Source organism: Pleurodeles waltl, chromosome 4_1 (assembly GCF_031143425.1).
Source record: "Pleurodeles waltl isolate 20211129_DDA chromosome 4_1, aPleWal1.hap1.20221129, whole genome shotgun sequence".
Classification (NCBI taxonomy): domain Eukaryota; kingdom Metazoa; phylum Chordata; class Amphibia; order Caudata; family Salamandridae; genus Pleurodeles; species Pleurodeles waltl.
In genome coordinates this window covers 212,486,475-212,510,684 of record NC_090442.1, presented here as the reverse complement: position 1 = coordinate 212,510,684, position 24,210 = coordinate 212,486,475, and the positions used below count along the sequence as shown (strand labels likewise).

Here is a 24,210-nt window from a genome sequence, read left to right as displayed (position 1 = left end):
GATTCACATGCTTGAATCATCCCCGTCGTCGAGGTGGGAGCCTCACGGTAAATTTAAATATATAAAAAGCAGTAAGTCAGTAAAAATAAAACCAGTAGGCCCAAGTAGGCCTCATAAGGTATTTTACAGTCTATCCACTTTGTTTTGTGAAAAGACCCAAACTTGAGTATCAACCAATCAGGATTCAGCCCCTCCCAAACACTCCCAACAGAGGCTGAATTCCCTCAGATTTTCTATTAGAAGTGTGAAGTTTAATATCTGTATAATAGGGGAGCCTCTGAGGGGAGGAGGGTGGGTCGCATGTGAATCTATGAAAGATACCAATACTGGAGAACTGCAGTTACAGGTAAGTAACTAATTTTCTTCTCCAGTATTGGATCTTTCATAGATTCACATGCTTGAATCCGAGTAACGAGCAGTAATGTTTTCTTACTTACTGAATTACATTGACTGTAATTCCATCGTAATTCTATACGTGATGTGATTCACATTAGTTCAGTTTTAAATATGCACTTACATATAATTATATTTATATTCACAAACATACGAATATAAAAGCAATAAAATGTGTGTGGCCAGAAATCCTGACACAGTTTATGCTATTATTATGGAGAATACGACACGTTAAACAGTAGAAGAAAATGAACCATTAATGACCATACCTCGAGTGTGGTGGTGGGATGTGTAAGAGGCTCACCTTAACGAAATAGATGCCTCAGCACTGCTTGTCCCACTGCTGTATCGACCTGGTTTGTCTCCTCTAGACAGTAATGTCTTGTAAATGTGTGTTGGCTGGACCATGTTGCTGCTCTACAGATGCTATGTAGTGGTACACCTGCAAAGAGTGCCGCTGAAGTGGCTACCGATCTTGTAGAGTGGGCTCTCACCTTGGTGTGGAGCGGCTTTCCTGCTTTTGAATGGCAGAATTGAATCGCCAGGCCAATCCATCTTGCTAAAGTCTGTTTGGACACCGCGTGTCCCTTCTTTGTTCCGCCGAACGCTACAAATAATTGATCCGACTGGCGGATGGCCTGAGTTTTCTGTAGATAAAACTTTAAACATCTTTTAATATCAAGAGAATGTAATGTTTTTTCCGCCACTGTTTGCGGATTTGGAAAAAAGGTTTTTAAGATGACTGGTTCATTTAAATGAAATGTTGAGGGAACTTTCGGAATGAATTTAGGATTTGTCCGCAGGATGACACCTGAGTTTGTAAACTGGAGGAACGGCTGTTTGATGGTGAACGCCTGAATGTCACTGACTCTTTTTGCCGAAGTAAGAGCTAACAGTAACGCTGTTTTCCATGCGAGGAATTTTAGGTCAGCTTTGTGGATCGGCTCAAAAGGAGCTTTCATGAGTTGCATCAACACAACATTCAATGACCATAGAGGCGGGGGTTTCCTAATTGGCGGGAAGACCCGAAAAAGGCCCTTCATAAATTGTTTGACAATTCTTGTGGAACACAAAGAGAGTTTATCTGGTGATCTGCGGTATCTGGAGATTGCCGCCAGATGTACCCGTATGGAAGAATATGCAAGTCCTGATTTTGCCAGGAGCAGGAGATATGGAAGTATCTGTTCCGGAGTAGAAGATAAAGGATGTATATTTTCCGCTGCACACCAAACACAAAACCGTTTCCATTTAAGTCTATAGGTTTTGTTGGTAGTGTCAGCTCTAGCTTTTGCTAAGATGTCTCTACACTCTGGGGAGATTTTGAGATTTAAGTATTCATTGTGTTCAGGAGCCAAGCCGACAAATGAAGAGACGACGGATGTGGGTGTGTGACTTGTCCCTGGTGCATCGTTAAAAGAGTCGGACTCTGTCTGAGTGGTAGATGTGGTCGTTCGGAGAGCATGAGGAGCTCCGTATACCATATTTGTCTGGGCCATCTGGGAGCTATGAGTAGAAGTCGACACCCCTCCGTCTTCATTTTTCTGATGACTCTCGGAATGAGCGGGATCGGAGGAAAAGCGTAGGCATAAACTCCTGACCATCTCATCGAAAACGCATTCCCCCACGAATCTTTTTGGGGAAGCCAACTTGCGTAGAACTGGCATTTCTTGTTCTCGAGAGTGGCAAATAGGTCTAAGTTCGGTTTGCCCCATAATAGAAACAGGCCATTGAGAGTTTTCTGGTCTAGCTCCCACTCGTGATAAGGAATTACTGTCCTGCTCAAGGTGTCTGCTAGAACATTGATCTGTCCTGGCACATGCTCCGCTTTTAGTGAAATATTGTGTTTGATGGCCCATGTCCAAATTTGTTGGGCTAGCTGCGAGAGTTGTAGGGACCTTGTGCCTCCTTGCTTGTTTAGATAAAACATGCTGGTCATGTTGTCCGTCCGGATTAAGACGCTTGAACATTGTATCTTTGGCAAGAAAGCTTTTAGAGCTAAGTGTATTGCTTTGAGTTCTAGATAATTGATGTGGAGCTGGCTCTCTTGCTGATTCCAGATTCCGCTGATTTGCAGGTCCTGGCAATGTGCACCCCATCCTTCGAGAGAGGCATCCGTTGTTACTATGTAACTTGGTGTTTGAAGAAGAAAAGACAGCCCTTTTGAGAAATTGGTTGGAGTCGCCCACCACCTCATAGTGTTCTTCATTAGAGGCGTTATGCGAATCTTGTCTTCGAAGGAGCCGAGGACCTGTGTCCATTGTATGTCCAATTGCTCTTGCAGGGGTCGCATATGGAGTCTGCAATCTGGGACTAGCGGAATGCACGATGATATCATTCCGAGCAATGATTTGTAGATGCGGACTGAAACGAACTTTTTTCTGGATAGGTTGTTTGCCAACGAGGTTAACTTTTGTTTCCTCTCGTGTGATGGGTACGCTTTGCTGCGTACTGTGTCCAAAATTGCTCCCAAGAAACTCAATTCTTGTTTGGGGTATATCTGAGATTTCTGGTAGTTGACTACAAACCCCAGGCTGTGTAACAAATGAAGGCAATAGGAAATATGATTTGTTACTTGGAATTTTGAGGGTGCCTTTATAAGCCAGTCGTCCAGGTAAGGGAAGACCTGGATACCTGCCTGGCGAAGATGTGCTGCTACTGGAGCTAGCATTTTTGTGAAGATTCTGGGGGCTGATTTGAGACCGAATGGTAGAACCCGGAATTGGAGGTGCATACTTCCTACCCTGAACCTTAAAAATTTGCGATGGTTGCGATATATGGGGATATGAAAATAAGCATCCTGGAGGTCTAGGGATGCCATCCAATCGCCCGTGTTTAAGAGACGCAGGACATCCTGCAACGTTACCATCCTGAACGATTGTTTCTTTAGAAACTTGTTTAGTGCTCTCAAGTCCAGGATGGGGCGCCAGTCTCCTGAGGGTTTCTTGAGAAGGAAAAACCGGGAATAGAATCCCTTGTTCCTTTGAGATAAAGGGACTGGTTCTATTGCTCCTTTTGTTAGCATTATCCTTACTTCCCTGAGAAGTTGGCTCAACCTCAGAGGCGGTGTACCCGATGGTGGGACACTCGGTGGTGTTTGGATGAATTCCAGAGTATGACCTCTGGTCACCACATCTAGTACCCATCTGTCCGATGTTATAGCCTTCCACTTGGGGAAATAAGAATTGATGCGACCTCCGACCTTCAATATTGATTGGGGAGGTGTTGAGATTATCCGCTGGTCATTGCTTTCTGCCTGTATCTCTTGCTCGGGCAGCTCCTCTTCCTCTAGCCGGATGTTTGTAAGCTGCGGCTGGTGGTAATCGATAATGCTGCTGTTGTTGATGGTGCTGATGTCCTGGTCCTGTGGAGGAAGATGTATATTGTGACCTGTATTGTTGGTATCCACCTCGAAAGGAGTAATTACCTCTACCCCTTGCTCCACGAAAAGGTAGTTTTTTATATTGCAGGGTACCTAGGGATTTTGCCGTATCGGTATCCGTCTTGATAGCCTGCAGCATATCATCGACATGTTTGCCAAACAAACTCTCTCCATCGAAGGGCATGTCGAGAACACGAGTCTGGACTTCTGGTCTGAATGAAGTAGCTTTAAGCCACCCTTGTCTGCGCAGGACTGCTGCTCCAGCTAATTGTCGAAAGCCAGTGAGGGAAATATCTATTGCACTGTCTATTATCTCTGCGGAAACCCTTTCTCCCTCCTGCAAGACCTTTATAGCCTCCACCTTGAGATCTTCTGGCAGTGAATCTACAAAAACGGACATGTCTGCCCACATCTGCCGATCGTATCTTCCCAGGATGGCGAGGGAATTTGCCGCTTTGACCGTTACTGCAGCAACCGAGGAGAATTTCTTACCAATATTGTCTAGTCTCCTTCCCTCTTTGTCTGGGGGAGACGCAATAGGTGTAGAGGGGTTTTTGGATCGTCGTTGAGCCGCCTGTGATATAACCGAGTCAGGTTTCGGTTGTGAGACTAAACAGGCCGGAGAATCATCTGGGGCCTTGTATTTTTTCTCTAGCCTTGGCATTTGTGAAGGCACTGTTGCCGGGTTTTTCATTGCCTTCAAACCCTCCTGCCACAAAAAATCCACAATAGGTATGGCTCTTACAGATCTCTTTGATGGCTCTTTAAAGTCATACAAAAAACACTCAGTTTCATGGGAAACAATTTCCAGGCCAAAACGTTTCGCCGCTCTCTCTATGATATTATGGAAACCTCCTATGTCTTCTGGAGGAGAATCCACTGGAGCTGCTGGAGGTGGAGATGGTGTGGGAACGAGATAGTCGTCCCATTCACTAGCAGCTGAATCTGCTAACTCGCCCTCTTCCCTTTCGTCGTCCGACGAGAGGTAAGCTTCCGGAGCTTGGCTAGTTACAGGTCTACTAGCCTGAGGCGTTTCGGAAACATTAGTAGTTTGAGCTTGCTGGTAACTCTGAGGTCTAGGTGGCGTGGACTGAGTTGACGGTGGGAACCTTTTATAGTAGTCCTTCAACATATGTTGTAAATCTGTCACTAATGTGCTAGGCATAGCTAGAGGCGATGGTTGGTTTGTCTGTGGATAAGATGTTGAAGCATAACTATGCTGGTAATGTTGATCCTCTTCTTCATCAAACTCTTGACATTTGACATTTAGTTGGGACGGGCTACTAGCTGCCCCAAACATGCCTTGAACGTCATCATCCTCATCGTCTAAAAGATGTTGCGGTGGGTATGGCAGCACCTTACTTGGTGATGTATGCATCGGCAAAATGTCAGATGGCTTGTCTCCTATATTAATAAGGGAAAGGGGTAAGAATCTGGTGGAGTCCTCATGATGGTATGAGGAATGAGCTGGTGAAATGTCCAAAGGTTTGTAAACTGTTAATGCTGTGGTAATCGTCGGATCCATCGTCGACGGTTCCCTCGTCGACGGTTCCCTCGTCGACGGCTCCCTCGTCGACGGTACTGTCGTCAACTGTACTGTCGTCGACGGGTCTCTCGTCGACGGGTCTCTCGTCGACGCTTCCGTCCATGACTGCGTCTTTTCCTTAGTCGACGGTCCCTTCGTCGACGGGTATTTTAGCGACGACGGTCGCTTCGCCGACGTAGTTTGCGTAGATGGGAGTGCCCTGGATGATTTGTGAACCCAGGAAGCCTCCGCTGTCGACGATGTGTTTGCCGACGAAGCTCTTTTGAAGATTTTTGCAGTAATAATCGTCGTCGATGACAAAGGTGACGACGTCATAATCATCGGTGAGGATGGTGTTGTGAACGTCGACGATACTGTGGTCGCTGTTACCGTCGACACTGTCGTCGACGGGGCGGTCGTCGACGGTTGTTTTTTCACCAAAAAGAGTTTTTCTGACTCTTTTTGTGGTGACAGAGACAGGGATGGTTTCTTTGAGGTGCTTTTCCGGTGTAACGGCGTAGTAGGTTCTGAATGAACCTTTTTTGGTCCATGTTTAACTGCCTCTTCAGTTAAGACTTGTTTAGTCTTTTTGTGTATTTTTCTTGGTGGTTCATCCGCACCTCTCTCTCTCTCACCTGTTCTCTTCTGAGGGCGAGAAGTTTGTGGTGACTCTTCGCTGTCTGATGAAGGATGCTCTAAGGCTTTTTGTTTTTGCAGCCATAAGAGAAGTCTACCCTCTCGGTCTTTGAGGGTTTTTTGACTAAAGGTGCGACAGATTTTGCCGTCTCTCACCTTATGGTCTGGATGAAGGCAGTAAATACACTTCTTGTGGGGGTCATCAATATGTAGTCTCTTCTTCCCACAGTTGTCACAGTCTCTGAACAGACCCTTCTTTGCCTTTTCAGACATAGTAAAGTTGTAACTAGTTTCCTGAGAGAAAAAACAATCTTCAGTCAGAAAATAGGAAAAAAACTGAGCAGAGCTCAGGGAGACTCCCTTCACACGACGTGCGGTAGAAAATCTGAGGGAATTCAGCCTCTGTTGGGAGTGTTTGGGAGGGGCTGAATCCTGATTGGTTGATACTCAAGTTTGGGTCTTTTCACAAAACAAAGTGGATAGACTGTAAAATACCTTATGAGGCCTACTTGGGCCTACTGGTTTTATTTTTACTGACTTACTGCTTTTTATATATTTAAATTTACCGTGAGGCTCCCACCTCGACGACGGGGATGATTCAAGCATGTGAATCTATGAAAGATCCAATACTGGAGAAATTCAGATTTTTCTCCTCTCACAAATTGCTCCAGAAAATATGTTCCAGTTTCTCACTCATTGATACATGGCGTATCCACCACCCGGACACCAGAGATTATACTCCTCCCCCGAAACCAATTATTCTCCAGAACTGATCAATTCTTAGTATTTAACAACATGGCAAGAATGATCTCTGACTCCTCTATCAAACCCAGATTGGTCTCTGATCACTCTGCCATTCTAGCCTCCTTGGACTGAGCTACAATCACCCGCAAAGATAAATCCTAGAGACTTAGTTCTGACATTCTACATGAGGAAAATCACCTAGAAAAGATACCCCAAGCCATTAAGACTTTTCTTCCTCAAAAATCCTCCAGAGGACTGCTCGCCAGAAGTCCACTGGGTTCGCTTTTATCACTACCATTAGGGGGGGTAGTAATTAACATCAGCTCGTATATTAATAAATCTGCCAATGGCTAAAGTTGTTAAAATTAGATATTGAGATAAAACAACTAGAAGTCAGACTCCATTCCAAAAAAGGAACATCCCTTCTGGACGCCTTGAACTGGAAAAAGACTTCTCAGCTTCAGGGCAGGACAATGGGTGACCAAATTCAACTCCATAAAAATTTGTGTAGGTAACACTGCAGGGAAAATCTTAGTACGTTACCTAAAAAAATAAGCAAAATGCCTTCCGACTGACTCCAGTCAGAGGTAAACAAGGTAAATTACATTTAGACACCCAAAAAATCTCTACTATCTTCCTAAATTTTTACAAAACCCTATATGATGAAAATTTCAGTATCAACCATGATGCTGCTTTGACTTACCCTGAGAAACTAAATCTACCCAAGCTTGATGCTCACCACCAATCCTTGTTTAATCAGACTATTACGGACTCCGAATTACAACTAGCATTAAAAACCCTCAAGGTAGGGAAGGTCCATGGGCCAGATGGCCTCATGGTTCAATTCTATAAGTCATTTACTGAAGAATTACGAGCCCCTCTCCTATCGCTCTTTCAGGAATATGCAAACACCATGTACATTGATCCGTCCACAGCTGAATCCACCACTGCCCTACTCCCCAAGGAAGGCAAAGATCACGCATATCGAGAAAATAATAGACCAATATCGCTTATTAATGTGGACTGTAATTTTTATGATAAGATTCTGGCTAAACATATTGAACCAATACTGCCACTCCAGATTGGCCCGTACCAAGCTGGCTTCCTTAGAGGCAGACTCTCCAATGAAAACATTAGGCTCATAGGACACATAATACAGATTTCCAAATCCAAAATCACTCCAGCCGCTGCCATAGCATTCTATGCTGAAAAAGCATTCAACAAAGTTGCAGGGCCCTTCCTGAAATCTACAATGTCCTGCTTTAACTCGGGCGACCCATTCATAAAAATGGTTGTGGTATTGTAATGATATTTGTTTTTTGACCACTGACTCCCTGTTGCAATTAGTCTAGCAGCACACCGTCACATTAGTGACCACCAGCTTCATTTTGCCTATTGACTTTATTTTAGCATTAGCCACTGGTATGTCAGAGGTGCAGATGTTAGAAATGCAGAGGCTGCAAGTATTTTTCTGGAGATTCTTTTCAGTGTCTGTGTATTTCAGCTCAGTCAGCAGTGAAGCAAAACAGGTATTATACTCTAATCCCAGTGCCAGCATCAGGACTAATGGTGTATTGTCTGACTTGACTAAAACAAGGCACAAGGCAGGGATGCCCCCATAATTTTCCTCCTAGCCATGCAGCAGTTTCTGGTGTCACTTAATGAACACCAAAACTCTATGGGTATAAATGTCAATGATAATTCTTTTAACATTTTTGAACTATACTCTTAACAGGGATAAACCAGAGGTCCGCCCATTGAACATCGTTTGCACCAAAGAAGCACTAGGGGAATCAGGTTTAACTAGGCAATCCAAATTCCTTAAATACTTAGGCCTTGAATTCAATGTCAACCTGACAATCGATCTGGCACAATGAATCCCTAGTACTACAAAAAATGCAAAAGTGCTTCGAAGGAAGCTCACCAAAATTTCTCCCCTTGTGGGGCAAACTCAAATCCATTAAAATGGTTATCACTCCGTTTGTTAACTACTTACTGAACATGTTTCCCATCCTTTGCTGTGATTACTTCTTTACTTACATTTGACCGTCTTCTAAATAAACTTATCTGGAACTCTAAAAAACCTTGCATCTTCCTAAAGAACCTACAACTATCCAAACACATAGGCAGCGCAAACTTTATCTTTAAAAAATATCAGTGTGCTTTCTTAGCTACACAAGGAGCAAAGTGGCTGGACAATACTAAGGACTCCACCCCTCCAAGGCTCTCTTTAGAGCGATAACTGACAAAAAAAACTTGACTTTGGCATCCCTCTTATTTGTCTATAAAGATCATCCATCTCTCAACAATCAGATCCTAAAGCACACTAGGCATTCCCTGCTATATCTCGATCGTTGTTTGTCAGAAGTGAAAATAAACCACCCCCTACGGGCTTCTATCTGGTTTAAGAAAGACATCAAACTCAAACCTAATCTCACTAAAGGGGATTCATGGAGACCAAAGGGTATCGCTGAAGTAGGTGATCTTGGCTCCAAACCATATCCATTTTAGTTTTATGATACATCACAAACATTCAACATACCACATTCTGACTTTTGTCAGAATGTGGTTAAAGTTAAAGTAGCCATCTCAAAACACAAAGTCTTCCCTTTTAAAACCGCCTCACTCCCAACTATTCTGTCAGTACTTAAAAGGGGAGGTCACTTAACTTCTAAAATCTACACAAAACTCAGACTCATAACCACCTCATTTAAAGACAGACAGATCGCTGGTAGGACATGCAGTCTCTGATCTCTGGTGGAGGCGTTGAAGCCACGGCATTACATTTTGCCACGAAGGCTGCACTCTAAAGACAAATAGATTGCAGTCTCGGACCACTGAAAATGACTAATAGTGTTGGCAACTACTACCAAGAAACAATTCTGAGGAATAATGTAGATAATCTTTGAACAAATAGGTGCTACCAGTATAGATAAATTTCCAGTCCTGATGATGACCCATTATTGATTTATGTCTTTATAAAGGGTCGAAACGTCAACAAAAACGATGTGGATTGATGTAAAAATAATATAGTGACTTCAAGACTCCTGGACTGAAGGAGTCCTATGGAAGTTCACTGCTTGTTTTTAACCACATTCTTGTATATATTGTATATAACACTGGCACTTTACGCACCACAATATTCACTTTCACTGCGCCTCTATTTTAGTAGCACCTAGTATCTAAAAATTATTTGTTTTTGAACAATTGAGCAAATGTTTTTTACCCAGAAATAAAATATGAATTAACTCAAGGACACCATATTGAGTGAAAAAGGTTCCTTTTGCTTGATAATTTAACTGTGCAGTGGAAGTCAAGGCATATACTTCCCCCTTCATGACCAAAATTGTGTTTATTATTTATCTACCCAGGTCCAAGGGTTATTGGGTTTTGCATCATTTTTTAAATTATTTTGGGGACTCTGGACTTATAGTCATTCTTGTTTCTGTGGTTGTGCATTTTTGCACTTTCCACGATAGTACGTCTTTGCAGCAGGGGTACTGTCTGTTGCAGCGCTGAGTCGCTTTTTACTTAACCACTTGGATGGGTGGGTTATTGTGCATAGGATATAGATCCCTTGCTGCCTTTTTGTAATAGGTAATACAATGAATACAGCAGCGTATGATTTGATTAAGGGTTTGCCACCCTTTGAATCCAATCCGACTTCGGACTATAATTTGCGTCAATTATAGCATTTCTGCACAAAATTTATAAAAGCTCCAAATAAACCTCGGTGACATGACCTTGAACCGGAAAAAATGCCAGGTGTGGCAGTCGCAGAAGACCACTTTGCAGTTAAATAGCCCACAGTTTATTTTAACCTTAGCTGTCGCCAGTGTAGGAACCAGAATCTACAAGGCTTGTGAAGAAGCTACGAATAAAGTAGGTCTACTCACCATCCAAGGTACAAAGGGCAAAGAGTCCAGATTTGCTGATCTCCCCATTGGATCCTGCAGAGAAAACAAATCCTAGTTAAGAACCAAAAGACAGACTCAAAGTAATGGCAAGCATTACAGAGACATAAAATTAACCACATTACATACAAAAACTCTTTTTTTTTTTTTTTATAAAGGTAGGTTACCAAAGTGGCTCCGAGGTATTACCACATACTGGCATTGGTTAATTTAATTATTTACATTTCTATATAAATGAGCACGGGCATGAATTGACTTGACAGATACAATACAATTACAGCTGTTTGTAAAATTTGGAAATTAAATAAATAACAGGAAAGGCCTTCGAAGACTGGAGCTGCTTCAGGGCAATTCTATTCCACCCGAAACAAAACAAGGCCATCACAGGTGGATGGTCATTTAGAACATGCTTGTGTCTCATCATCATGACATTCCTGCCCGACTGTCATGCAGGGTTCTCGTTCCAAGAGGCGTTTTGCCTTGATTCTGCAACCACCTACTTGAGGCTGAATAAGTATATGCAGCCACCTGTCACACACCACAGCTAACAAAAAGTCCAGCTAAACGAGGACATTTCCACTTACAGCTACTAAGAACACTTCATATGCTGTGTTTAAACGTGTCAGGAAAACCGGCTGTAAGACATGGCACACATGACGTAGGCACTGGTAAGGTACAGGGTCAACAAGAGCAATTACTTACAGGTGGGACCATGCTGGCTGGCTCTGTGCAAGTAGAACCAGTGGAAGAGCTGGTTGAAGTATATTATCGCATGCTTTTCCCCTAACTTTTGAGTGCTATATTTTAATTCTTACATAGGGAGGAGAATTGTAGTCCCTGAGGCAGTACTGTTCGGGTAAAGGGGGGAAGGATTGATAGTTCTAGGTGTTAACCTCTATTCCATAGAACCAGTGGCGGCCGGCAACTTTAGGAGGGAGGGGGGTGGGCGGGGCACACACACACACACACACACACACGCACTCACATCCATTAACAACACTCATACCATTCAAACATGCACGCACGCACCAAACATTCATTTTAAAAGATCGCACACTCATTCTTTCACACACACACGCATGCACATCCATTAACAACACTCATAACGCTCAAACATGCACGCGCGCACCAAACATTCAATTTAAAACATCACACACACACACACTTACCTTCAGCCTCCAGGTCCCAGGAGGGTTGGGACTGCTGCCTTCCCTCATTGGCTGACCTTAGCCAATGAGGGAAGGCAGCAGTCCCAGCCTCGTCACAGAGTGGGATGGGGTCAGTGAGACTGCTGACCCCACCCCACTCTGTGACGAAGTGTCACTGATTGACACTCGCCCTGGGCACTTCAGGGCTTACACCTGAAGCGCCCAGGGAGTGTCAATTGGTGACGCTTTCCTCATCACCCAGGGGAGGGCCTCAAGGCACCTTTGCAGAGCCGAGGAGGTCACGCAGGAGGACCAATGGTTTAATCTCGGCAGATACCAGTCCTTCTCTACAGAGGTGACCCCATCTGCCCCCGCCCCCCAATTAGGGCAGTGGAGCGTTGCTCCCCCCCCTGCTGCCAGTGCAGCAAACATGAAAATTTAAATTGTAATAAAATGAACCACCATTTTTTATTTTTCGCTGCTCCCAACCCGAGGAGTGTTTGGGGGGAGAGCATTGCTGCTGACTGGCTGCAGGGGAGTGGTGCTCCCTCCCCCAGTTTACGCTGCGTAAGGCAGTTTGTCCGGCTGTCTCAAACCGGCCAGCCTCACATGCGCAATGTAAACCTCTCCCCTCCGCTGTCTGAGACAGCTGGGTGGAGAGCAGGCACAGGCTCCCTACGTCTACTGGAGCATCGAGGCAGCCAGCTCCAGACAATCCTGGTGCTGCTCTCATGCTGCTCATCTGCAGCATGAAAGCAGCATCGGGATTTGAAGAGGGGAGCTGCCTGAAGCTCCAGGAAGTGCCGTTGTGCCGACTGGACGATGACGAGGAGCAGAAGGAGGAAAGTGGGTAAATATATGTTTCTTTTTTTTTCTTTTTGGGCCCAATGACAGGCAATGTGAGAAACTCACATTGTATTCAGCTTTAATTCCAGAGCTCTCAGTCACGGCCAGTCATAATAACGAGCCATGATTAAAAGCTTTGGAATTTGAGCCTAAAGGCACTGTTTTTTTTTTTACAGTGCCTGCCACAGGAGTGTGGCTCGATGACCCTCCACTGTTAAGGGTCATCAGCCGCTACTGCTTCTCTGCCGTGATGAAACCCCTGAGACGGCCCAAGGAGTAAGGGCCCTTGGCAGCAGATCTCTAATTCCGCCCACCTGATTTAAATGAGCGAAATTAGAGGTCATTTTATACTGGCCATCACTGCCAGGAAAACACTGGCTGTATGGGGAAGTGAAAATTGCTAAATGCTTCCCTCGCCATGGGAGTGGACTCCCATGGCAAGGGGGGCATTTTTTAATGTTCAAAAAGAAAATCCTGCTTTGGGATTTTCTTTTTGAAAATAAAAATTACAACATTTTGGTGCAGTGCTTCGTCACGCTAACGGAGCCACGCACCAAACTTCAAAAACCATTGACAGGACCCGCCAGCTTGGTGGTTAGTTCTAAATTTGGCAGGTGGCACCTCCTTAAGGACAACGGAGTAACTTACTTCTTCTCCGTGATGGACAAACGACCCTTAGTCCTCTTTTTGTGCTGTATGGATGGAACTGTTTCAAAGGTAGGAATGATTGATTTTCTGAGTAGTAGTTTGGATACCTTTTCTAGCCAAACTGTATTCTTTCCTTTGTTTTTCTGGGAGACGAGTACAGAGAGAAGTGGCATTGCTTTATTTGATCAGAACTTGGGCCCATATTTATACTTTTTTAGCACCGCATTTGTGTCGTTTTTTTACGCAAAATCAGCGCTAACTTCCAAAATACAATAAATGATGCAAATACGGCGCTAAAAAAAGTATAAATATTGGCCTAGATGGAGTACATTAGACTGCAGTTATTATCAGGTGCTTGGATAAATAATGGTGCAGGCTAAAATAGCATTTGTATTATTGTTTTTATTATAAACTGAATTGCAAATTGGTTATGTTTCTGATGGAGCAAGGTCTTTTGTCTAGAACAAAACAAAAGAACCACAGATCCATTTTGTGTGTCACTTTAAGTAGAGGAAAAACATTTCTCAGGTGGAAGAGTGCAGGTAACTGCTTTATTTTTTGATTCATGTGGAACTCAAAAGGACATGGTTGAATCTAAGATTACTCAAAGGTTTCGGACACCGGTCTGTATGACTGATTTCTGAATTAGGAAGGTGAGTTTAGACATTGGGAATCTCTCCAAAATGGACTACCTCAGTAGTCACTTGGATCCATAATGGTTGTACCTCACTGACACTCCTAAGCCTTGTTCCCTATTTAATAATAATAACTAAAACAATATTAACGACGACTCAAAGGCTCCCGTGCAGTAATTCTCACTAAATTGAACTTTTCTTGTCTAACAACTAAGTTAGAGGAAATACTTAGATATTAAACAAATGTCCTATGAGCTCACATATACAAGTTATACGCTTGCCAGTGTCTGTAACACTATGTGATACAGAAGTGCTAACCAACCTTGGAAATGCTGCACATAACATTAAATAACTATGTCCTATTATATCATCCTTTTACCTTTCAGCAAAGGCAATAATTGAACCCAGGGCTGGACAGGTAGCTTCGTTCACCGGGCATTTCTGCGGTGGGTAGAGCCCTAAGAGGCCAGTTTTAAAAGATCGGGGCTGCTCGTGGTGTCTCTGTCACCTTCCCTAGCTCCCTGCGGTTAACTGCAGCAGGCAAGGAGGGCTTCAAGAAAGAGAACAATGGAGGGAGGGAGATAGAACATAGAGAGAAAGTGATCAGATGGACAAGAGAGGGACAACAGAAGTGGAGAGACAGAGAGAGGATGAATGGATGGATGGAAGGAGAGAGGTTGTACTAGGAGATGAAGGGAGCAAGGGTGGTTAGAGCATTTTTTCCAATCTTGCTTCTGCTCCCCAGTCCAGCCCTCACTGAGCCTGTAGGGGGTGTTACAATTCTCCCATCATTTGACACAAACATGCACTACCCCATACCTACCACAGCAGTACACAGGACCTCCTTGAAACAAAGAGTCAGTCTTAGGCTCAGCCAGAAACATCTCATTGAGATTCCTTTAAGCTCCATGCCTAGACCAAAATAGAAGCTGCTTCCTTGAGACTTCTTCTATGTAACTGTAGATCAAGTGCCAAGCAATGCAATGAGACTGCTGTCACAATAATTTCTTTTGACCTTAGACACTCTGTTTATGACCGATATTCCGCTCAACAAAACTTCCCAACCAAGCACGGATTTCTACATCCACCAGGACTATTCCAACACATGACTTGCCTACATATATAAGTACTGTTGTGGAGTTCCTATTATCCACAAAGATTATCTCAAAGTTCAAGCAAAGATCTCATTGGTGTTCAATCTAAATAAAACTATTCTCTAATGAGCTAGAATAAACATTATTCAGCATTGTTACACAGGGCCAACCTTCCATTCATACCACAACTTTAACATGTCACAGAATACCAAATACTATCCTCAAGTAGTTTTTCTGCTGACACCTTCAGTTTATGGTATGAAACAAATGAAAACCATGCAGTCCCTCTTAACAATCTTTTCGCCCTATGAATGACTTGGTTTCACACTCCTTGATTCTGCTTGCATCAAGATTTCCAGATGAGAGAGCATCTCAGCAAAACTGGACTTAATCCAGACCGAGAAACAGATCCCGGGTGAGTGGTCTGAAAACTTTTAAATACCATTCTAATTTCTGCTCACTAAAACCAGTCATGGTTTAACATCAGGAATGATAATGGTTCTCAGAAAAACAAAAAAAATTCTCTCCTAACAGCTCAATCAAGATACGGAAATGTTTAGAGCAATGGAAGGTGTTTCGTGCCCATGGCCCCCAAATGCCGATAGTGTAGTGTTCAGATGGAAAGAAAAACCTACAAGTTCATCTTTGAAGCCAAACCTTCTAACATCAATTCTCAAATTGATTCCTCAAAAAACTTCTTAAATTCTCTGAATTTATGAAGCCAAAAACTAACCACATCACTAAATCTGAGATAATAGTCTTCGGTCGTGAATGTTCAATCAGTACTAGAAACTATCAATCCTGCTAAAACAGATTTGCTCTCTTTCCATAGCCAAATATTCTGCAACTAACAAATAACAGTTTGGAGCATAAGCACATTTATGATACTGAAACACTGAACCCTTAATAATTATTGTGCCAGGTGATGGGTCATATTGCAGAGTGCGCAGTCCAGCTCAACCAATAAAGTAAAGTTAAGCCAACACTACTTGGCATTGCTGATGGACTACTACAGCAGAGGTTGCCTACAGAAGACACACAAGTATTTGAATCTGTACAGTAATATCTCCACCAACATACCTTTACCCCCTTCACACATAACTGATAGTGACCTCCTGTCGGTGTACTCTGACCGGAAGATGGATGCATCTTTACTCAGTTTAAAACATGTAAGCCACAAAAGAACAAATCACATCATAGGCCATAATAAGAAATATTCCAGGCAATATACAGTAAGGTATATAGATAGCACTGCGATCAAGCAAATTAGTCTAAAATCATCACTTTCCTCATTCTGACTGTGCTATTTAAAAAACAAGGAACATGATAAATTGTAGCATTCAGCACAATCTTTAAGTACAACAGAGCAGGCCTAATGTTTTGAATTCTTACCAGCAATACTGGCTTTAAAAATCTTTTACGCAAACAAGAATAAAAAGGACATATAAAAATGAAGCACATAAATCAGTTGTAACATCACATAAACAGGGAATGCTTTCTATCTCATTGGGCCAACCCTAAGGGATGAGTAACAGATAGTGTATTAGATTAAACCCGAAGCGAGCAGTGAGCATTTGACATCCCATAACTTAAATATGGTTCCAGGGATAAAGTAATATGAACCAAAACATAAGATCTGACAGAAGACATACGTAAAGCACTAGATTCCCTTTCCTCCCTCCAAAGCGTCAAATAAGTTGTCTTAACCCAAACTATGCCACAATAGCTTCAAGTTCACAGATCAGATCAGGAAGTTATAATTTCTAAAAGCAACCCATAACATACTTAAGCTACGGGATTTTGCTGGCAAGATCCAGGCTTAACAATCTTTAATGATGAGTCTTTTCAGTGCAAGCTCATTTTTGTACCAAACAGAAATGAATGGTAAAAGTTGAATTAAATGTTCCCATTCGCCACCAGGACCCCTCTGCCACACGATGCACTACTGCCCCCACTCAACACACACCATAGTAAGGAAAGCGCCAGACCAACCACCCTAGCTAATGACTGCACAGAAACACAGCCCATTTAGTAAAACGTGTTGATGCATGCTGGCATTTCCAAAAAATATTCCTAATGGAAAATCAGTGTAACCGTTTTAAACAAGATTATGGGAAAATAAACAAGCACTGGCAAAGCCAAATGATCTGACATTTTTTTGTGAGTCTTCTGGTTTCGTCAATGCGTGTCTTGTTTTGACATGGCTTTTGTAAAACTTTGTTGTTGTGGGGACTACCGGGCCCTCACCATTGCAACAGAAACTGGCAAAAAGAAAAAAAGGTTTTTGGTCTCAAAAAGCACACGTTGCCACCAGTGTTGTAACAAAGGCCCGCAGGGTCCCTAAAGGGGGCCTCCTCAGCACAGCACCTGCCCTGAGGAAGTTTAGAAGGGGATCCCTCCATGTTCTTTGCATGGGGCCCCCATCCAGTTTCGTTATGCCAGTGATTGCTACAGTGGTTCCAAGCACTGGACAAAACTACTTTGTGTGCTAATATGCTCCTTGTGGAAGAGCAGCATGCAATCATCCACAGTAAAGGCAGCCAACAGAGAGATAAATAGAAGTTTAAAAAAAGAAAACGTCTTTATTAACACCAGACCTAATTAGGGACCTAATTCTTAAAGAAAGTCACAAAAGTGAACCCATGGTATATGTCTATGAATTAGTGGCTTTCATGAATTCACAAGAACTTACAGAAGTATATCAGGAAAATGTACTCCTAAAAAATATTTGTGAACTGTATTATAGCACCAGCAAATCTGCATGTGTAGATTTGCTCATGTGAAAATCTATTGAGCGTTTACAACTTTCCCTCCAGCCACTTTTTCCCATCCCTGGAAGAACTTCTACTTCTGCCCTTGTCAGGAGTACATTTCCAACTTTTCTCATTATGGGAAAAGATTAGAGAAGAGCTGGTGAAAATACTTAAAACATGCAAGTTGGGAGATTTGTGGACTCAAAGGCATTCCAGCCCTGGAACTATTGCTTACTGCTTCCGCCAGCCCCAGTATGTACATCTGTGGAAAGGTGGCAAAATAAGGAAATTGCTGTAGTAGGTATTAGAATTGCAACTATTCAATCGCTACGATAGTAGTAGCCCTGGCATAATCAAAGAGGATATTATCAGAGCCCTTACATAATGAGTTTGCTACCATAATTTGTTGCCGCACTACAAGATCTGATTGATGCTGAAACCATACTTGGAGACCAACCAGGACACTTTAAACTCAAATCAGATGTTAGGGGGAGCTAGTAAAGATTAGCTCTGAGGTCAACTGCAAGTGGGCTGTACTGCAGCTGTTTAAGCTAATCTTCTGGTAATAAGGAAAAGAAGAACACAGGACTACATAACCAAGGCACACGTAGCCAGCAAGTAAGACAAATCCAATTACTACTGATAGAAAATGAAGGAGTATATAATGAACCTACATCACAACCTCAAGTCCTCATCAATAACCATTCAATAAAGCAGGCACCATGTATTCCATAGTTTAAGTAAACAAACTACATTTACTGTCTTTATAGACACACTACCTGTGTCAATAGAGTACACAAGCTTTCTCCAACCAAACCTAACAAACACTGGCAAAGCTAATAGAGACTGGCTTTATAAAGCTGTGCTGTTGGCTTTATCAATGCCATTTATTGTAGAACGCATGGGAGGGCATGCATCATTAGACATGCATGGACAGCAACTTTGCAGCTAGTTTTCTATTAATGAAAAGCCACTCCAAGATAGCTTCCAACGTAAGTGCATATATCGCAATGCAAGGTGTGCATGCTCTAATGAGATATAGTGCGCATTTTCAATTTACTGTTCTAACAGTAAATTAAACATAAAAAAGGAAAACAAAGAGCACACAAGTGCAAAACAGTAGAGGCAAGCGGCCCAGCAGGACATTGGAGCTGCCAGTCCTTCATTAAACATTTATATATAACCTTATAAATCAAAGGTTACATGGACATTATAGTTAGGATCACATTTTAAACGTACGAAACCATAGAAATTCACCTGTTATAGTTAAGAGTTATCTCAAGTAACTAAAACTCGTGCTCTAAGGTAACTATAATTCGCACCCCGCCAATGCCAGTTGTTTATTTTACAGCAAATACTACATTGATATTATCAATTATGTTATCAAAGATGTCAAAAATGCCGTAATTTGTGGGGTACTTAGCAGTGCATGGTAAGGGCACAAGTTATAGTTACCTTGGAGCACGAGTTTTACTTATGTGAGATAACTCTACCAGGTGAATTTCTATGGTTTTGTACATTTAAAATGTGAGCCTAACTATAAGTTCCCAGTAGCCTTTGGGCTTTTTAAGTGACTTGCTATGTTTTTTTAAATTTTGTTCCTAAGTATAATGTCGCTGTAACCTTTGTATTTGTCAGTGAGTTTGTATTTTTTTTTTTTTTTAACATAAAGTAATTTTCATTACAATACATTGATCCAACCACCACTGGGGATGGCCGCAGGGCATGGCCAGGCCCTGCGCCCAACCCTGGGTGGCCCCACTCTCCGCAGGCTGATCTCAGCCCCGGTGACCCAATGTAAAGGTTTATTTTTTGGGGGGGAGGAGAGGGGCTGCGTGGCCCCCTCCCCAGGGCTGAATTTGGCCCCGGGGGACCCCATCCCCCAGGGTCTGGCCTAATTATTTGATTTTTGTGGGCTGTGTGGTTCCCCTCCCCAGGGCCGATCTTGGCCCTGTGGGCCCCCATTCACCGGGGCCTGGCAACGTGTCTTGGGTGCCCCAGAGGGCACCCAATGACAATGTTTGGGACCGTGGGAGGAGCCTGAAGGCCCCTTCGATCCTAGCCAGCTCCCCATCTCCTGTGGGAGCCAGCACTGATGTCACAGACAGGGAGCTGCTAAAGCAGCTCCCCCTCTTTGAGAGCAGTTTCATCTGTCTTTCTGCCTGCATCTTTGCAGGCAGGGAAACCGAAAAAACCTCTGCTCGCAGCGAGGGAGAGCTATTTGACACTCTCCCTCACTGCAAGCAGAGTGCTTGCTGTGAAGTGGCGACAGCTGTCAAAGCTGCCGGCAAGCCACAGCAAACAGCTATGTCCCGGGGATGGGCACACCAGGCATAGCAGCACCCGGCCCTTGGGGGGTAGCAGTCCCCTGGGCCATTAATGGCTTCTTGAGGGGGGGGCTGCACAGCCCCTCTCCGACAATCTATTTAGCCCCGTGGAGGTGGTGGTGCCTGGGGCTGCAGGGGGCCCGCATTATATTTAAAAAGTGCCCCGGGGAGGTGGTGGTCCCTGGCACTGGCATCTGGGGCTGCGGGAAGGCTGTGAGCCCCACTCATTATATTTAGATAGTGCCCCAGGGAGATGGCGGTCCCCGGGCTGTAGGGGGGGAGGGGAGGAACCTGCACAGAAATTGTGAATGCCCTCACGGGGGCTTGTAAAAAACCAATGCGCTTTTTTTTTTTTTTATACACTTTTTTCTGTGAAATTGTGACATCGCCACAAATTCGTGGCAACATTTTTTTTTAAGTGTCTTTTTAGCCCTTGCGGGGGTCTCTGGGAGCCCAATACCAGAGATAAGGGGTCAGGGTGACTCTACCCTGGCCCCTTGTCTTTTTATTTTACTTTTTGTGTGGGGCTCGGCTGAAGTCGAGTCCCAAGATGGCTGCCAACACTTCCTGATTTGAAGCATTGGCAGCCAATCAGAGTTGTGCATTTCTCTGCATGAGCTCATCATTATTCGCAAAGTCACCATGGCCAGAGATGTACCAACTTGGATTTCCTAAAATTTCTCAAAAACTACTGAACAGATTTACACCAGATAAGTGAAAGTACAATCTGCGTACGGAAATCTAGCTTTCTGCCAAATTTAGTGTAATTCCATCCAGTGGCTCGGGCTGTAGTTGTGTTCAAAGGTCCTATGGGAATTAACATTGGAAACGCTACTTTATTGCCCCCTCTTTTTCTCCACTACCGCTTGACGGATCACCCCAAAACGTTCCATGCGCAACAACAATCACCGCAACAACAATCACCAGCGGCACTTTTTTGGGGAACATTTTGTGAAGATTCACCTAACGGTGCCAAGTCAAAAAACGATTTTTCTATGGCAACATGCCCCTAACTATAACTACCTATTGGCGACGGTCACTAGGTTATGTGGATGTATATATATATATATATATATATATATATATATATATATATACACACACAATGAGTGAGAACAGGGAGGGAAATATTGATATTGGAGGAAGGGGGAAGAAAGTAAAAATAGAGTGCACTAAGGGACAAAGACATAAGCAGGGAAGAGAACATGCACTCCTAAGGAGTGCTAAATGCAAAAGGAAAAAAAGAGTCTGATTACATCAGAAGTGGAAGAATACAACCTATAAAATCAGAACACTGCAAGACTGAAATCTTCCTTGGAGGAACAAACATGAGGATAAGCCATTGAATCAAAAGAAGTAATTTGAGAATGGAAGTCAATCCAAAATCCACTTAGAGTACATATGTGTGTACTAGACACAATGGTCTTGCCAACAGACGGATTCACATGTCTCTAGCCAAGACCTTAAAAGTGTGGGACAGAGCCAGATAGGTAAGAGATTGAGAACTCAGAGGCACACAGGCATCAGTGACAGAGGCAAAGCAACATCACAATAAAGAGGAAAATCTAAGAGGGCAACGTCTAAAGCAGAAATGACACCCTAACCAGCACTCACACAAGCAGCCCTCGCAGCAGATTTAACAGCCTAAAAAAGGAGGTCCAGTGCATTGGGAATCCCACCTGCCATATTTCTGAGGCAAACATATCAGTCTAAATCCTCTTCTAATGAAATTAAGAATTCCTCCCTAAAGCGCTCATCTCACCAGTAACACTGGTTAGGCCTAACAAAGGTCAGGCCTACTCAAATACAGCTTAGGGATTATTTAATATAGCAGGCGCACATGAGCCAACATATCCACCTCAGCATTGTTCTAGTGTATAGTTTTAAATTACCATCTCTCTCCTACTTTCATGATCTTTGCCAATGTGGGGAGTATATCAGAACAAGGGTGTACAGCATACTCAGCTGAGTCCGAGTCCCAAGATAGCTGGTGGGAGGGGATATTCAAGCATATGAAAAATATATGCAACTACTGACGGATGGTACAGAAGAGAATAATGCAAATAAAGAGCGGGCATGATACATGAAAAGATATACCCCAACCACAGACTCTTCTGTGGGTCTACCATCAAACAAAAATGGGCCGATAAAATTCCTCTCACAAAGCTCCTACAGAGCTCTGTAAAACAAACATGGCAGGCTGCTGAATTATCCATTTTATGCGAGTCACCTAAAACTAAATGAATATAAACTTCTAATTGCAACAATACCACCAACTTCTCAGCCAGAGTACATTGTTCGCGTCAAGTTGTTGTCGAGAACAATATTACCCATTCTACAGGCTGAAACACCAATCTGTTCTAATGAGGAAGAGGTTAAATTAAATACACTTACAAGAGCCTAGAATATCTTGGATAAAGATAATGAACAACAACAGAACACGCCTTCAAAGCAAATCCTAATCCATGGATCAACAAAAATAAACTAACAGGATATGCCACCCGCATGCAGCCAACCCCACTCTACGAAAGGCCAAAGAGGGCAGGCAACAGTCCCTGGCTGTCCAGAAGCATGCAGCCCCCCTTCCCAGGGCCATATTTGGCTCCAGGTACTCCATCCTCCAGGGCCCACTATTTAATTTGTGAGGGATAGGGGAATGCAGCCCGCTCCATGGGGCCGATTGGGGCTCAGGGGATCCAATCTCCCAGGGCCCAGCCATTTTGTAAATAGGGAGGGGGGGCACATAACATCTCCTGGGGCTCAGCCATATTATAAAGGGGAGTGGGTCAAGCATCCCCCCTCCCTGGGCCAATACTGGCCCTGGGTACCCCATCCCTCAGGGGCTATTAAATTAATAATGGGGGAGGAGGGACCTGATCTCCTGGGGCCTGGCCATATTGTAAATGGAGAGGGCGCACGCAGCCACCCTCCCTGGGTGAATATTGGCCCCAGGTCCCCATTAATTAGGGCCAAGCAAATAAATGGTGGGTGTCCTGGAGCCCACCAATACACCCACTTCATGCTTGTTGGGGGCTGCAGGGGAGCCCCAATGGCCCCACAGCCCTGCCAGCTTCATGCTTCCAGCAGGAACCGGCACTGCTTTTGCCCACGGGGAGCAGCTAGAAATGCTGCTCCCTACTGGTGGGAGCAATATTTTCATCTGTTTCCCTACCTGCTTCACTGCAGACAGGGAAACAGATAAAAAGTCTGTTCCCAGCAGTCGGCAGCATTTTTCGATGATCCCATGTGCGGGTGTAAACTTAGTGTTTGCTTGAGCTTGGTGTGAACTTTAAAACTGCTCCTATTAAGCAAGAGCAAATACAGGTTTCCCTGCCTGCACCAGTGCAGGCAAGGAAACAGCTATGTCCCGGCTATTGGAACACTCCGCTGAGTCTGAGTCCCAAGATAGCTGCCACCACTTCTTGGATGAACTAGTGGCACCCAATCAGATCTCACCATGAGATCTGTCAGATCCCCGGAGGATTTGCATCACTAGATATAAAAAATAAAAAAATCTTTAATAACTCATAAACTACTGAACAGATGTACATAATATATCACAAAAAGAGATCTTTCTGGACCAAGATGTAGCTTTCTGCTAAATTTGGTGTAATTCCGTTCAGCGGTTCTGGCTGTAGTTCTGTCTAAAATACCTATGGGAAATTGCATGGGAAAAATGGGTTCTGGAGAACACACCCTTTCTCTGGGCCCCCGCTTGAGGAATCACCCCAAAACTTTCAAGACAGCAGCTGAAGTGAGTGGCAAACTAGTTTTGAAAATTTCATGAAAATTCATCAAACAGCACCACAGTAGAGCCACTGTCAACTGTAAATGGTGCGACACAATCCTCGATGACCCAGCTTTGTTTGGCCAGTGGTCTAGGTACAGGAAAATGGGGATGCCCAAATGTCTGAGACGTGCCGCAACCACTGGCATCACCTTGGTGAAGACTCAAGGTGCCAAAGTTAAACCAAAAGGGAGCACTGCAAACTGGTAGCAAGTAGAACCCATTACAAGGAGCAAATACTTCCACTGGGCCCCCAGGATTGGGATGTGAAAGCATGCACACTATAAGGTCCAGTGACACCATCCAGTGTCCATCTTCCAATGCCAGTAACACATGAGCTAGGGTCAGAATACTGAACGTTTTCTTTATGAGGATGAAATT

General features: G+C 43.7%; 1 protein-coding gene across 2 annotated transcripts in view; it reads right to left on the bottom strand.

Moving 5' to 3' along the window:
* ITFG2 (integrin alpha FG-GAP repeat containing 2) overlaps positions 1–24,210 on the bottom strand; it is a 596,359-nt gene that overhangs the window by 267,499 nt on the left and 304,650 nt on the right. For both annotated transcript variants that reach the window (XM_069228155.1, XM_069228154.1), the window contains exon 8: positions 10,574–10,627. In XM_069228155.1, the coding sequence (XP_069084256.1) occupies positions 10,574–10,627 (54 nt within the window). The remainder of the gene's footprint in view (positions 1–10,573; positions 10,628–24,210) is intronic.